The sequence below is a fragment of the Entelurus aequoreus genome, linkage group LG19, assembly GCF_033978785.1.
Source record: "Entelurus aequoreus isolate RoL-2023_Sb linkage group LG19, RoL_Eaeq_v1.1, whole genome shotgun sequence".
Taxonomy (NCBI): Eukaryota; Metazoa; Chordata; class Actinopteri; order Syngnathiformes; family Syngnathidae; genus Entelurus; species Entelurus aequoreus.
The window spans coordinates 31,629,523-31,645,179 of record NC_084749.1 but is presented as its reverse complement, the minus strand read 5'-3'; the positions used below and the strand labels follow the sequence as shown (position 1 = coordinate 31,645,179).

At 41.0% G+C, this 15,657-nt stretch overlaps 1 protein-coding gene and 1 non-coding gene across 6 annotated transcripts in view; both read left to right on the top strand.

Annotated features, from left to right (window-relative positions):
* pde4ba (phosphodiesterase 4B, cAMP-specific a) overlaps positions 1-15,657 on the top strand; it is a 444,992-nt gene that overhangs the window by 390,133 nt on the left and 39,202 nt on the right. For all 5 annotated transcript variants that reach the window (XM_062028304.1, XM_062028303.1, XM_062028305.1 and 2 more), the window contains one exon: positions 12,533-12,645. In XM_062028304.1, coding sequence (XP_061884288.1) covers positions 12,533-12,645 — 113 coding nt within the window. The remainder of the gene's footprint in view (positions 1-12,532; positions 12,646-15,657) is intronic.
* Positions 3,815-3,887, top strand: trnam-cau (transfer RNA methionine (anticodon CAU)). Its single transcript has one exon. It is a non-coding gene; the product is annotated as a tRNA-Met (tRNA).

Below are 15,657 nucleotides of genomic sequence, written 5' to 3'. Positions count from 1 at the left end.
GTGAGAAGAATCATCTTATCAGACAGAAAATAAACAAATATCACCCTTATTTGAGATATTTCATCTTACTTAGATTTCAGTTTTTGCAGTGCAAACTTAGTCACATGGTTAAAACATGATTACTTCTTGGGGCCCAGGCACAATTTTACGCATGTAGCCAAGTCATAGAATGCCTGTAAAGCAGGGGTGGGCAATTAATTTTTACTGGAGGCCGCATGAGCAACCCGAGCACTGCTGGAGGGCCACATCGACAATATTTCAATTAAATTTTGCTCAATATTATTTTTGATATATACCGTAAGATAAATAATAATAATAATAATAATAATAATAATAATAATAATTATAATTAATAACAATAATAATACTTTCATTTAACCTAACTTAACTTTATACCAAAAGCACTGCTTTGGAAATCATTTGTACCCCTTTCAGAGATCACATTTAGTTCCCCTTAAACATCCTCATGTTGCACAATGAAATGTAAGCATAGGATGAAGTGTGCATTCCTGTAACTTTCTCTAGTAAAAGCATTCCATGATTAATATAAATAAATTAACATTAATAATAAATGACAGTAAAATAAGCACACGTATGACTGAGGAGTCATAGTGTAACTTTGTGTTGTGTTTGAGTTGTCCGACTTTTTGTGTGGCCATAAACGCACCAGTGGCTTAGTGGTATGCGTGTTGGTGACAGATGACAAGTTGGTTTTGGCCTGGTTTGTACGGCAGAAAATGACTAGTTTTTCGAGATAGAAGTGTTTTACTCATGTTTTTGTTGTGGTTATGGCCGAATATAAACAGTTTTGCTCAATAAAGTGATCGATATAATTCCTGGCCTCGAAGCATCTCGATAGACGTTACAATAATTGAACGGTGTTCAATTGAACGGTGTTGACGAACACCGTTAGGGCCGCCTGTTGTCACTGTCACTCAAAGTTGCATTGCAAAATTACACAGAATAAATGTGTTTATTTTGTTTAGAATTCAGATGGGATTTGATTTGGTGCGCGGCATATATTTGCTGTGTGCAGAGGACGCTTGAGCAGTGCGCAATTGCGCAGGCGCGCACCTTAGAGGGAACGTTGGTTGGCAGTCCATGTCTTGTTGAAAACACGCCATTCGTCATCAACTTTTCTCTTTTTAGCGTCTCGGGTGTAAACCGTGCATCACTTGTCGCTGCATGTGCACCTTCACTCACAGGTTACACACGGACATACGCCCATAAATAACACTTTTCAAAATAAAAGCAGCACAGTTGTATTGCGCGCACGACATAGATGTTTTTTCAACTTTATTTTGTAATTTGTGATTGCAGCTGTTCACAGAATTCACTCACAATCACGCACGTGCATACGTCCACACGGAAGTAATACAAATAACACTTTTCAAAACAAAAGCAGCACCGTTGTATTGCACACTCGACATAGATACTTTTTTAAATTTATTTTATAATTTATGATTGGCCTCACGCGGGCCGGACAGGGACGCACAAAGGGCCGGATGTGGCCCGCGGGCCGCAGAATGCCCAAGTCTGCTGTAAAGCGATCACTCGTCCCGGATTCTTTATCATAACTGACATATTTTATAGTACATGTAAAATACTAAGATTCAAATAAGCTGAAGGTGGAACTTGCTCACTCCTTTTAGAACCTAGACAGCAGACGTGTGTCATCCAACCAGTTGCTGCATTGTTCCGTAAACCCCAGAATGTGTCATCTCGTCTGTTTTCATGATGGATTTTGCAATTCTGGTCATGTAAAGTCGTAATCCTGCTTGTGAAAAGTGGAAGAGAGAATTTAATGAGACTTGTTACAATGTGGGTTTTGGATTATTGCTGTAACAATTATATGACTAAGTCTATTGATTTTAATAGAAACAAAGTTTCGATTAATCATTAAAGGACTGTAGCTAGTACAAATTAAAAGGACAAAATACCCCTTTCCACCAAAAGTTCAGGAACTCATTTAAAAAATAAAGTGTAGCGAATTGGTCATAAACAGTCCGCAATGTCCAACAGTCAGAAAGTCGTCCTCTCGGTAAATGAAGAATTCATTGAGGGTCAGCCGATTCCTTTTGGTCCATTTCAGCTGTAAATAACAATACATACAAAAATGAATGTCAGTGTTTATCTCACACAGCATTCTGTTCACTCGTGTTGAGGCTAGTAACTACACACTGAGTGTCACTGACTATTTTTACAACATGTAATAAAGTAAATAGTTAATGTTTGATGTCATTTACCTTTGTTCCACTTCGAGTTCGGCTTCATACTCCTTTTGTAAATACATTTAAAAGAGTGCGTCCCCTTCTCGTAGCTTCATGTATTGAAATTAGGTTTGTTAAAAATAATAAACAACAATCAACTGCATATAGTTTAAAGACTACGGAGGACCAAGTAGTTCCACTGATCAGCGTTATTCAGCATAAAGATGCCCCACAAAAGTCCCTGCATGTCGAAAGCTCCATTCGTTCTTCTTTCTCTCCATTGTCAAGTTTGTTGTAATAGAAATACAAAAGAAAAAATAAATAAACAAGTAGTCTAGCATATTCTGATGCCTCCATGGTGACAAATAAAGTAAGTTTCTTACAAGAATAATCCCTGCAGGACGAGGAATATCTAAACATGCTTCACTACACACCGTAGCTCACCGGCGTCAAAATGTAAACAAACGCCATTGGTGGATCTACACCTGACATCCATTGTAATGATACCAAGTACAGGAGCGTATCTAGTCGATACTACTATGATTACTTCGATATGTTTTGGCATCACATCTTCTTTTGTTTTTTTGAAATGTATATTATGTTTATAAACTCAGGAAATATGTCCCTGGACACATGAGGACTTTGAATATGACCAATGTATGATCCAGTAACGACTTGGTATCGGATTTATACCCAAATTTGGGGTATCATCCAAAACTAATTTAAAGTATCCAAACAACAGAAGAATAAGTGATTATTACATTTTAACAGAAGTGTAGATAGAACATGTTAAAAAAGAAAGTAAGCAGATATTAACAGTACATGAACAAGTAGATTAATAATTCATTTTCTACCACTTGTCCTTAATAATGTTAACAAAATAATAGATTGGAAAATGACACAATATGTTACTGCATATGTCAGTAGACTAATTTAGGAGCCTTTCTTTGCTTACTTACTAATAAAAGACAAGTTGTCTTGTATGTTCACTATTTTATTTAAGGACAACATTGCAATAAGAAACATATGTTTAATGTACCATAAGATTTTTTGTTAAAATAAAGCCAATAATGCAATTTTTTGTTGTCCCCTTTATTTAGAAAAGTAGCGAAAAGTACCAACAAGTATCAAAATAATTTTAGTATCGGGACAACACTACTTACAACAAATTACCTTACAAATTAGATTACCTTTGAATTTCACAGTATTTAACTTCACAGTAAAAATGACTTGAAATGTTGCTGCGAAAGGAGTCCAATTATGAGCCAGTAATTTACTGTAAATTTACAAAGAACATGTTTTACTTATTCTCTTAGCATTACTTGTTTAGGCTGGTCCTTTGGAATAAAAAACAAACATTTTGAAGGCCTTTGGGAATTGTTGTCCATTTGTGAGGACAGAGGTCAGTTATAGTAGACCCGGGAGAGGGGCCAGCTGGCGCAAGATCTCAGTTCTTGTTGATACCAAAGTTTTTTGATGGGGCTGAGGCTTGCTTTCTTCTTTGTTTCAAACCAAATCCTGCCAAGTCAGCCATGACGGAGCTTGCCTTGCGCGCTGCAGCTGAGCCAGCCCTGCCTGTAAATAGCAGCCCAGTGTTGTCCCAGGCCTCGATAGCGCAGTAGGCAGCGCGTCAGTCTCATAATCTGAAGGTCGTGAGTTCGATCCTCACTCGGGGCAGATACTTTTGTGGCTGCAGCAGCTCAGTCCGTTGAGTGACGCATGGAAAAGCCACACAATGTGAACACAACAATGCAATGCTGAGTTAACTGATATATGACCGTGTCTGGCCTAAACATGTGGGGCCTTGTCTTTCCTGTCTGCTGAATGGACTCGACTGTTGGTGTGGAGGTGCTGGAAATTCCCCCCCAGCTGCCCTCACAATACATGCATATGTGGCTTTGCAGTTGGAAAATGCAGTGCAGAAATTGGTATACAACTATATTTAGCTTTGTATATAGAGTGGTGTTTGAAGGTCTAAATCAGGGGTGTTAAACATACGGCCCGCGGGCTGGATCAGGCCTGCAAACAGGTTTTATTCAACCCGCAAGACGAGTTTGCAAAGTATAATAATGAGCTGAAATTTTTGAAGGAATGAATGAATGAAGGGGCCGTGTTATGAGGCAACACTTCCGTGTTTGGACAGAATAAATGCAATGATTACGCAATGATTTTACCAGTCTGGCCCACTTGGGAATAGATTTTAGTCCATGTGGTCCCTGAGCTAAAATTAGTTGACACCACCTGATCTAATCATGTTTTTGTCACTTTTTTTTTTTTTTGGTCTGTATTTATACAGTGCTTTTACTATACCTGCACGATGCCCAAAGCGCTTTACATTATACGTCACATTCACCCATTCACATTCACACACTGATGGCGGAAGCTGCCATGCAAGGCGCTAACCACGACCCATCAGGACTAGAGATGTCCGATAATATTGGACTGCCGATATTATCGGCCGATAAATGCTGTAAAATGTAATATTGAAATTATCGGTATCGGTTTCAAAATTATCGGTATCAGGTTTCACACACACAAGTGAATGCAAGGCATACTTGGTCAACAGCCATAGAGGTCACACTGAGGGTGGCCGTATAAAAAACTTTAACACTGTTACAAATATGCGCCATCAATCAATCAATCAATCAATCAATCAATCAATCACTGTTTATTTATATAGCCCTAAATCACAAGTGTCTCAAAGGGCTGCACAAGCCATGACGACATCCTCGGTTCAGAGCCCACATAAGGGCAAGGAAAAACTCACAACCCAGTGGGATGTCAATGTGAATGACTATGAGAAACCTTGGAGCCACACTGTGAACCCACACCAAACAAGAATGACAAACACATTTTGGGAGAACACCCGCACCGTTACACAACATCAACACAACAGAACAAATACCCAGAACCCCTTGCAGCACTAACTCTTCCAGGATGCTACAATATACACCCCCGCTAACCCCTTGCCCCCCCCCCCCCCACCTCAACCCCCCCCCCCCAACCCCGCCCACCTCAGCCTCCTCATGCTCTCTCAGGGAAAGCATGTCCCAAATTCCAAGCTGCTGTTTTGAGGCATGTTAAAAAAAATAATGCACTTTGTGACTTCAATAATAAATATGGCAGTGCCATGTTGGCATTTTTTTCCATAACTTGAGTTGATTTATTTTGGAAAACCTTGTTACATTGTTTAATGCATCCAGCGGGGCATCACAACAAAATTAGGCATAATAATGTGTTAATTCCACAACTGTATATATCGGTATCGGTTGATATCGGAATCTGTAATTAAGAGTTGGACAATATCGGAATATCGGATATCGGCAAAAAAGCCATTATCGGACATCTCTAATCAGGACCAAGGTGGGTGAAGTGTCTTGCCCAAAGACACAGCGGCCATGACTCGGATGGCGAAAGCTGGATTCAAACCTGGAACCCTAAAGTTGCTGGCACGGCCACTCTACCATCCGAGCCACACCACCCCTACCATGAAAATTACTCAACGGCATGTTTTGTAGTCAATTTTACTGATGATTTATATTTTGGGCTACCGTTGGCAGCGGTCTACTGGCGCAGCTAAGTTAAAGGTGACACATGTAGTAATGTGACCAGAAATGGTACTGCAATCACAGTCTAAATGATGTAGTCCCCTCCCACTCTCCATGACTGAGGTTGCCAGATACGCAGCAGAATCCGAATCCTACTCCAAGGAACTTCCAATGGCAATCGACAAGTCCTACGCTGTAGGTTTCTCTTGTTTATGCGTCTTTCAAAATGGTTTACTAAGTAATTATGACACGTTTTACTGATGTCGATTAGCCAAATGTATTTGTAAAGTTACACAGCAATATTTTTGATTAGCCAAATGTATTTGTAAAGTTACACAATATTTTCGTCGGGACCCGGGACACTAAAATGTGTAGTTTGACCGCATGGACCACCATCGTAACAATTATATATAATAATATTGTATATATCCCATAGGCCTACTTTGATGGCAAGACAAGGCCAACAGTAAAATGACCGCCACATTCCGTTCAGCATAACCCCATGTTGCATCCAACCTGACACACTGCATTCTCTTCCATGTACGCACATCACCATCTTTCAGTGCAGAGTGCCATTCTATGAGCCAACCCACGCTACGCAAAAACCACATTACGCATAAATCATATAGCCTACTACCATGTGAATACACAAAGTAGAAAATCATTACATGTAATGCATCATATTGTGCCAAGCAAATACCACTCCATATGTGTTTGATGCACATACAGTACCAGAAACTGCAATTAGCCGTGCTAATGTTGGAACGCATTTCGTCAGTGTATCTGCATATCGAGAACGAAATAGGCACGGACACTACCCATATCCACATAGCTTTTCAGAGGCGTATATAGTACCGAATATGATTAATTAGTATCGCGGTACTATACTAATACCGGTATACCGTACAACCCTAATCTGGACCTAAATTTTAAATGTACAGTAGATTAAAATCCTCATAGGTCCTCTTTAAAGAACAAACATGGTGCATGATATAGGAAAATCTCTGCAGGTTGGATCTCACAATTCCGTTACATGAATTACGCTACTACCCCAACACTTCTCTCCAGTCGTCCCAAATAAAAAGCTAACTTCAAAAATTATTGTTCGGATGATTTAAAGTCAAACCTAAAAACAAAGTATCTTCTTGACCATATTCTCATATGGAATTCTTGTGTATTGCCTGCTTAACGGAAGGAGATATTCCACAGAAGAATGTCTCTCAGTGCTCTTCATAAACACAAACCACCTCAACCGTGTCAGGAATACCAGCGGGGGAAAACGTCTTCTAATGCAGCCAGTTGAACAGAGGCATGCCGAGTTAAAGGAGCTGCACAGCCTCTCTCTGTGTCTCTCGCTGCCCTCAGCAGAGTGACGGAGGGAAGGCAGCGGGCAGGCTGCCAGGTGCCTCTCGTGTTTGGGAGAGCAAACAGCCTCGCGTCTTTGATGGAGCGAAGATCAGAGCAGGGGACACATTCTACGTGGCCGCGCTAAGTTCGCCGCAGTGCATGCGGCCTTGTTGTGCTCTGCAGCTAGGATACCACCAGTACACACAATGCAGGGGCAACAGACACGTGTGGGTGAATGTGTGCGTATGCGTGAATGCGTGTGTGTGTGTGTGTGTGTGTGTGTGTGTGTGTGTGTGTGTGTGTGTGTGTGTGTGTGTGTGTGTGTGTGTGTGTGTGTGTGTGTGTGTGTGTGTGTGTGTGTGTGTGTGTGTGTGTGTGTGTGTGTGTGTGTGAAAAGATTGCAGTTGGTACAAAATGCGGCTGCTAGACTTTTGACAAGAACAAGAAAGTTTGATCATATTACGCCTATACTGGCTCACCTGCACTGGCTTCCTGTGCACTTAAGATGTGACTTTACGGTTTTACTACTTACGTATAAAATACTACACGGTCTAGCTCCATCCTATCTTGCCGATTGTATTGTACCATATGTCCCGGCAAGAAATCTGTGTTCAAAGAACTCCAGCTTATTAGTGATTCCCAGAGCCCAAAAAAAGTCTGCGGGCTATAGAGCGTTTTCTGTTCGGGCTCCAGTACTCTGGAATGCCCTCCCGGTAACAGTTAGAGATGCTACCTCAGTAGAAACATTTAAGTCCCATCTTAAAACTCATTTGTATACTCCAGCCTTTAAATAGACACCCCTTTTAGACCAGTTGATCTGCCGTTTCTTTTCTTTTCTGCTCTGCCCCCCTCTCCCTCGTGGAGAGGGGGGGGGGGGGGCACAAGTTCGGTGGCCACGGATGAAGTGCTGGCTGTCCAGAGTTGGGACCCGGGGTGGACCGCTCGCCTGTGCATCGGTTGGGGACCTCTCTGCGTGGACCCCGACTTAAACAAGTTGAAAAACGTATTCGGGTGTTACCATTTAGTGGTCAATTGTATGGAATATGTACTGCACTGTGCAATCTACTAATAAAAGTTTCAATCAATCAAAATCAATGCGCTGCTGACTTGTCTCCGCTCGGGATGGTTTCCTGCTGGCCCCACTATGGACTGGACTCTCACTATTATGTTAGATCCACTATGGACTGAACTTTCACAATATTATGCTAGATCCACTATGGACTGGACTCTCACTATTATGTTAGATCCACTATGGACTGGACTCTCACTATTATGTTAGATCCACTATGGACTGAACTTTCACAATATTATGCTAGATCCACTATGGACTGGACTCTCACTATTATGTTGGATTCACTATGGACTGAACTTTCACAATATTATGCTAGATCCCTATGGACTGGACTCTCACACTATTATGTTAGATCCACTATGGACTGGACTCTCACACTATTATGCTAGATCCACTATGGACTGGACTCTCACACTATTATATTAGATCCACTATGGACTGGACTCTCACTATTATGTTAGATCCACTATGGACTGGACTTTCACAATATTATGCTAGATCCACTATGGACTGGACTCTCACTATTATGTTAGATCCACTATGGACTGGACTCTCACTATTATGTTAGATCCACTATGGACTGAACTTTCACAATATTATGCTAGATCCACTATGGACTGGACTCTCACACTATTATGTTAGATCCACTATGGACTGGACTCTCACTATTATGTTAGATCCACTATGGACTGGACTTTCACAATATTATGCTAGATCCACTATGGACTGGACTCTCACTATTATGTTAGATCCACTATGGACTGGACTCTCACTATTATGTTAGATCCACTATGGACTGAACTTTCACAATATTATGCTAGATCCACTATGGACTGGACTCTCACTATTATGTTGGATTCACTATGGACTGAACTTTCACAATATTATGCTAGATCCACTATGGACTGGACTCTCACACTATTATGTTAGATCCACTATGGACTGGACTCTCACTATTATGTTAGATCCACTATGGACTGGACTTTCACAATATTATGCTAGATCCACTATGGACTGGACTCTCACTATTATGTTAGATCCACTATGGACTGGACTCTCACTATTATGTTAGATCCACTATGGACTGAACTTTCACAATATTATGCTAGATCCACTATGGACTGGACTCTCACTATTATGTTGGATCCACTATGGACTGAACTTTCACAATATTATGCTAGATCCACTATGGACTGGACTCTCACACTATTATGTTAGATCCACTATGGACTGGACTCTCACTATTATGCTAGATCCACTATGGACTGGACTTTCACAATATTATGCTAGATCCACTATGGACTGGACTCTCACTATTATGCTAGATCCACTATGGACTGGACTTTCACTATTATGCTAGATCCACTATGGACTGGACTTTCACAATATTATGCTAGATCCACTCGACGTCCATTACACCGGTCGCCCTAGGTGGGGGGGCCCCCACATCTGCGGTCCTCTCCAAGGTTTCTCATTGTCATCCCACTGGGTTGAGTTTTTCCTTGCCCTGATGTGGTATCTGAACCAAGGATGTCGTTGTGGCTTGTGCAGCCCTTTGAGACACTTGTGATTTAGGGTTATATAAATAAACATTGATTGATTGATTGATTGCGTGTGTGTGTGTGTGTGTGTGTGTGTGTGTGTGTGTGTGTGTGTGTGTGTGTGTGTGTGTGTGTGTGTGTGTGTGTGTGTGTGTGTGTGTGTGTGTGTGTGTGTGTGTGTGTGTGTGTGTGTGTGTGCAGGATAACACAACAGCTATTCAAGTTTGTGGTCAAAACGCTCGCGACTAATATATGACTGGGTCTGCATAAGGCTTAAAGTTACATGAATCAAATACTTTGGGCCTGATTTACTAAAGGTTTGCGTGCACTAAAACAAACTTGATAGTCAGTCAATCAATCAATCAATCAAAGTTTATTTATATAACCCTAAATCACGAGTGTCTCAAAGGGCTGCACGAGCCACAACGACATCCTCGGCTCAGATCCCACATTAGGGCAAGAAAAAACTGAACCCAATGGGATACAATGAGAAACCTTGGAGGGGACCGCAGATGTGGGGACCCCCCACCCACCCCGGGAAACCGGTGCAATGGACATCGAGTGGATCTAGTTAATAGTGTGAGAGTCCAGTTCATAGTGGGGCCAGCAGGGGATCATCTTGAGTGGAGACAGGTCAGCAGCGCAGAGACGTCCCCAACTGATGCACAGATGAGTGGTCCACCCCGGGTCCCGACTTTGAACAGCTAGCGCGTCATATGTGGTCACCTAATCTGAGCCCCCCCCCCCCCCCCGTGCAGAGCAGAAAGGAGACTGCAGATCAACTGGTCTAAAAGGGGGGTATATTTAAAGGCTAGAGTATACAAATAAGTTTTAAGATGGGACTTAAATACTTCTACTGAGGTAGCATCTAGATAGCACGTGCAAATCTGATCTACTGAACGTGTGCAAAGTGGATTGTCTTGTTTAAGTGAGCGGAATAAGGCGTGCAATCCATTTTGCGTCTCTGTCTTCATTATTATGCAAAATGCATGCTGATCATCAAAACACCCACAATACTGGGAGGAGAAAAGGCAAACGTAACTATTTAGCACGCGTAATGTGATTTATTAACACTTATTTGGCGTTTTATGTAGCATGTGTCAGAAAGACGTGCAAACTGACAGTTCCCCACACGGCTGCAGGACCAGTGGTCCCACTGTGAAGACAGAAACATATTAGACATATCGTCTATTCAGCAAATTCATTTTATAATTTTATTGCTGCTGAATGACTTATGAGACTGAATAAAATTAATTCAATTGATGGGTTTTTGATGTCTGTTGGTGTCTTTTTTTAATGTTGTTAGTTTTTATATTATTATATTATATTATTATATATATTATATATTATATTATATTATATTATTATAATATATCTCCCCTATTTTATTTTTTGCCTACACTGTCTAGCGCGGGGGTCAGCAACCCGCGGCCCGAAAGCCACATGCGGCTCTTGAGCGGCGCCCTGGTGGCTCCATGGAGCTTTTTCAAAAATGTATGGAAATGGAAAAAAAATGGGGTGAAATATATATTTTTTGTTGTAATATGGTTTCTGTAGGAGGACAAACACGACACACACCTTCCTAATTGTTTAAAGCCCACTGTTTAATATGTTTGTGTTTATGCTTCACTGATGAGAGTATTTGGCGAGCACCGTTTTGTCCTACTAATTTAAGCGGCCCTCGAACTCACCATTGTGTGGACTGTGACTCAACAGTTTGTTTACATGTATAACTTTCTCCGACGCTGCCACAGAAATATGTGTTTTATACCACTCCTTCTTTGTCTCATTTCGTCCACCAAACGTTTTATACTGTGCGTGAATGCACAAAGAAGAGCTTTGTTGATATTATTGACTTGTTATGGAGTGCCAATCAGGCATATTTGGTCACTGCATGACTGCAAGCTAATCGATGCTAACATGCTATTTAGGCTAGCTGTATGTACCTTATTGCATCAGTATGCCTCGTTTGTAGGTATATTTGAGATGATTTAATTTCCTTTACTTATTTCCTCTTTTTATTTAATTTATTTTTCCATGTTTCATGACACATTATCTGTATGTAATATTGGCTGCATTTGTGATAGTTGTTAGTGTGCCATGTTGTTCCAGACCACAGCAAATGTTACCCAGCTTCCATTACAAGAAGACATCCTGCCGTTTCCTTTAACTTGGACACACACATCTATACCTTTGGCCATTCTAAGACAGTAATTTCCTATCTCACCCTCTGAGAAGTTTAACTAATGTTTTCCAATGTTGTAAAAATGTGTAGAATAAATATACAATTTCAACATTTCTGTCAACAAAGATTTGCTTCAGCCAGCGACACATAGTCATTTTGATAGAAGGCTAATATAGCTATTTAGCCACTTACATCATGTGTTGGCATCATTATACCACTTATATAAGGCTTTTAATGTATTGAGGCTCCAGACAGATTACTTTTTTGTATTTTTGGTCCTATATGGCTCTTTCAAAATGTTGGGTTGCCGACCCCTGGTCTAGCGCGTGGTATTGGGATCTTAGTAAATCAGGCCCTTTGTCTTTTATGGATAAGTTGTTCCGGATTGTCCTCATCTTATCCATTGAAAATCATCAAATGGCCTGAAACAAGATGAATTGGGAGTTCCGTTTCAACGAGCTCTCCTTAGAAACATAACAGTCCCACTTTTGGGTGCCACCTAATGTTTCACCACTCCACACATGACTTGAAGGCTGCAAATGGCCTGCCTTGTGCGGCGTTATGCTGACTCTCCACTTGTGCACTCTGTCCTGACTGTGAATCTCTGTGTGTCGCTTGCTTGTCCACAGATGAGGCGTACCAGAAGCTGGCCATGGAGACCATGGAGGAGTTGGACTGGTGTCTGGACCAGCTGGAGACAATCCAGACCTATCGCTCTGTCAGCGACATGGCCTCCACCAAGGTAGGGCAGCCTGGATCTTTGATTTTTTTCTTTTTCTTTCTTCTGTTCTGTGTTTGAACAGGGATGAAAGGTTCATGTTACCCTTATTTATGGTGCACGGCGTTTTTAAACAAAGAACTGACTCAATGGAAGCCCTCACATCTTGATTCACGGCCTGCAGGACTCTCTTTCCACGAATCACATACATCATTGCTGTTCAACGAAGGGGGAGAAACACAGAGAGAGTATGCATAGAGCTTGATTAGTCAGCTTACTGTACTGGAACAGATGGCTACGTTCCGGCACAGGATGCAGGTTTGCACTGGCATAAGTAAGCAGGTCTTCATCGTCAGCTTCAGGTGTGTTGATTGCCGGCGATTGATTGCAGCTAACTTGCTGCAGCCGGACTGGCACGCGCCTGCCGCGCTCCTGGAGGTGCGCCCAGCGCAGCGCACATGTGAATGCGCACTGAAGTGCGCCCGGGCCATGACAGGCACCCCTTTAAGTCCTCTCCTTTTTGGAAGTTGGACATTAACTAAAGTAAACGTGATTTTAGTAACTACGGTGTTGTTGTAGCTTGTTTACTTCAGTTGCAGTCACTAGTCATTTGTTCAACTTATTTAGTTATTCGAGTGGTGTTCCTCAAGGTTCCAGGCATACTTGCCAACCTTGAGACCTACGAATTCGGGAGATTGGGGGGGGGTTAAGGGGGAGGAGTATATTTATAGCTAGAATTCACTGAAATTCAAGTATTTCTTATATATATATATATATATATATATATATATATATATATATATATATATATATATATATATATATATATATATATATATATATATATATATATATATATATATAAAATAAATACTTGGCTTTCAGTGAATTCTAGCTATATATATATATATGTATTTTATTATATATATATATATATATATATATATATATATATATATATATATATATATATATATATATATATATATATATATATATATATATATATATATTTATTTTATTTTTATTTTTTTTAAATTTGTTTATTTTATTTTTTATATATATTTTTTTTTTTTTTTTTTTTTTTTTTTATGTCCTGCCCAGCTTCTCGGGCAAATCATATAGCAGATGTAGATGCCCATATCGGCTGTTCAGATTTACTTTACAAAAGAGAAGTGTAGGATACTTCTCTTGTTGCCTTACTTGTATTTTGATTTTATTAAATGTATTTATATTATCATTTGGTGCAGCCGGGCCGGAGCAGGAGGGGATAGAAAGAGAGAAAAAGGAAGACAGAGGGGGGAATTGTGGGGACAAGAGGGGGATTAGACAGAGAGACAAAAACAACAACAGCAAACACAACATATATATATATATATATATATATATATATATATATATATATATATATATATATATATATATATATATATATATATATATATATATATATATATATATATATATATATATATATATATATATATATACATAAAATAAATACTTGAATTTCAGTGTTCATTTATTTACACATATACACACATAACACTCCTCTCTACTCCTTGTTGTATTTGAAAGTGCAATGCTTTGCAACCAGTAGCACAGCCTTTGAAGGAGCATAGGTATGGGCAGTGTAATATTCTGGGTTGAAGTCAATAACCAGGCGAGGTGATGAAGTTACGTCTCTTTACTTCATACTTCAGAACCGACTCCCACACTTGCCGTCAGGGTGCGTTATACAACGTAAACCGTTGGCCAACCAAAAAGTAACCACTGAACACAAAACCCAACATTCACCAGGAGATGGCAACAAACAACTTAGATCACTCTATTACAGGCAGCATCTGTGACATTTCATTTGCAGGAAAGGAGTGAGTTTAGGGTTGAATTGTCCATCTTTGTTCTATTTCCTGTCACTCGTCGTCGCCATGACTGTCTCTTCTTCGTCTCCTTCTGGTTGTGTGTGCAGTTGTGCACTCGCCAAAAGCCGTAGATGTTATAACGTGACTGGGCCGGCACGCTATTTATATGAAAGAAAAGCGGACGTGACAACAGGCTGTCCTCACTCAGGTCCGCACGGACCTGGAGGGGGCGTGCCTTAAGTCCGGCTGGAAATCGGGAGAAATTCGGGACAATTGTTGTCCCGGGAGATTTTCGAGAGAGGCACTGAAATTCGGGAGTCTCCCGGAAAATTCGGGAGGGTTGGCAAGTATGGTTCCGGGTCCTCTCTTTTTCCTCATTTGGTGGCCCACGAGTTCAGTTCAAAAAACTTTGTTACGTCGTGGTCACATGTTAATGCGCGTATTGTTTACTCAAGATGCAGACGGAACTCCGTAGGCAGCGTGCAGGTAGAAAAATGATTTATTGTCCATAATTCAGTCAAGGGGCAGCACGGTTGCCCAGGGGTTAGTGTATGTGCCTCACAATACGAAGGTCCTGGGTTCGATCCTGGGCTTGGGATCTTTCTGTGTGGAGTTTGCATGTTCTCCCCGTGACTGCGTGGGTTCCCTCCGGGTACTCCGGCTTCCTCCCACCTCCAAAGACATGCACCTGGGGATAGGTTGATTGGCAACACTAAATTGGCCCTAGTGTGTGAATGTGAGTGTGAATGTTGTCTGTCTATCTGTGTTGGCCCTGCGATGAGGTGGCGACTTGTCCAGGGTGTACCCCGCCTTCCGGCCGAATGCAGCAACCTCTAAAAGGGACAAGCGGTAGAAAATGGATGGATGGATGGAAATCAGTCAAGAAAACAAACACAAGAAAAGTGTGCCAATTGCACGGGGAGCTAAGGCAAAAAACTAGCACTGGAAAGCTTAGTATAGAAACAGGAGCCAAAGGAGTACTAACCTAACTTGTTGCAGGAGTAAACAAAACAACCAGACCGAATGTGGCAGAAGGCAGGAAGAAATAGCTCTCTGATTAGTGCCCGGGAGCAGGTGAGCGTCCCGAACACTAATCAGAGGCAGGTGAAAATAATCAGCACCCATGGCAACCAAGAAACACAAACCCAGGGGTGCTGAAACAGAACTAAGGGAG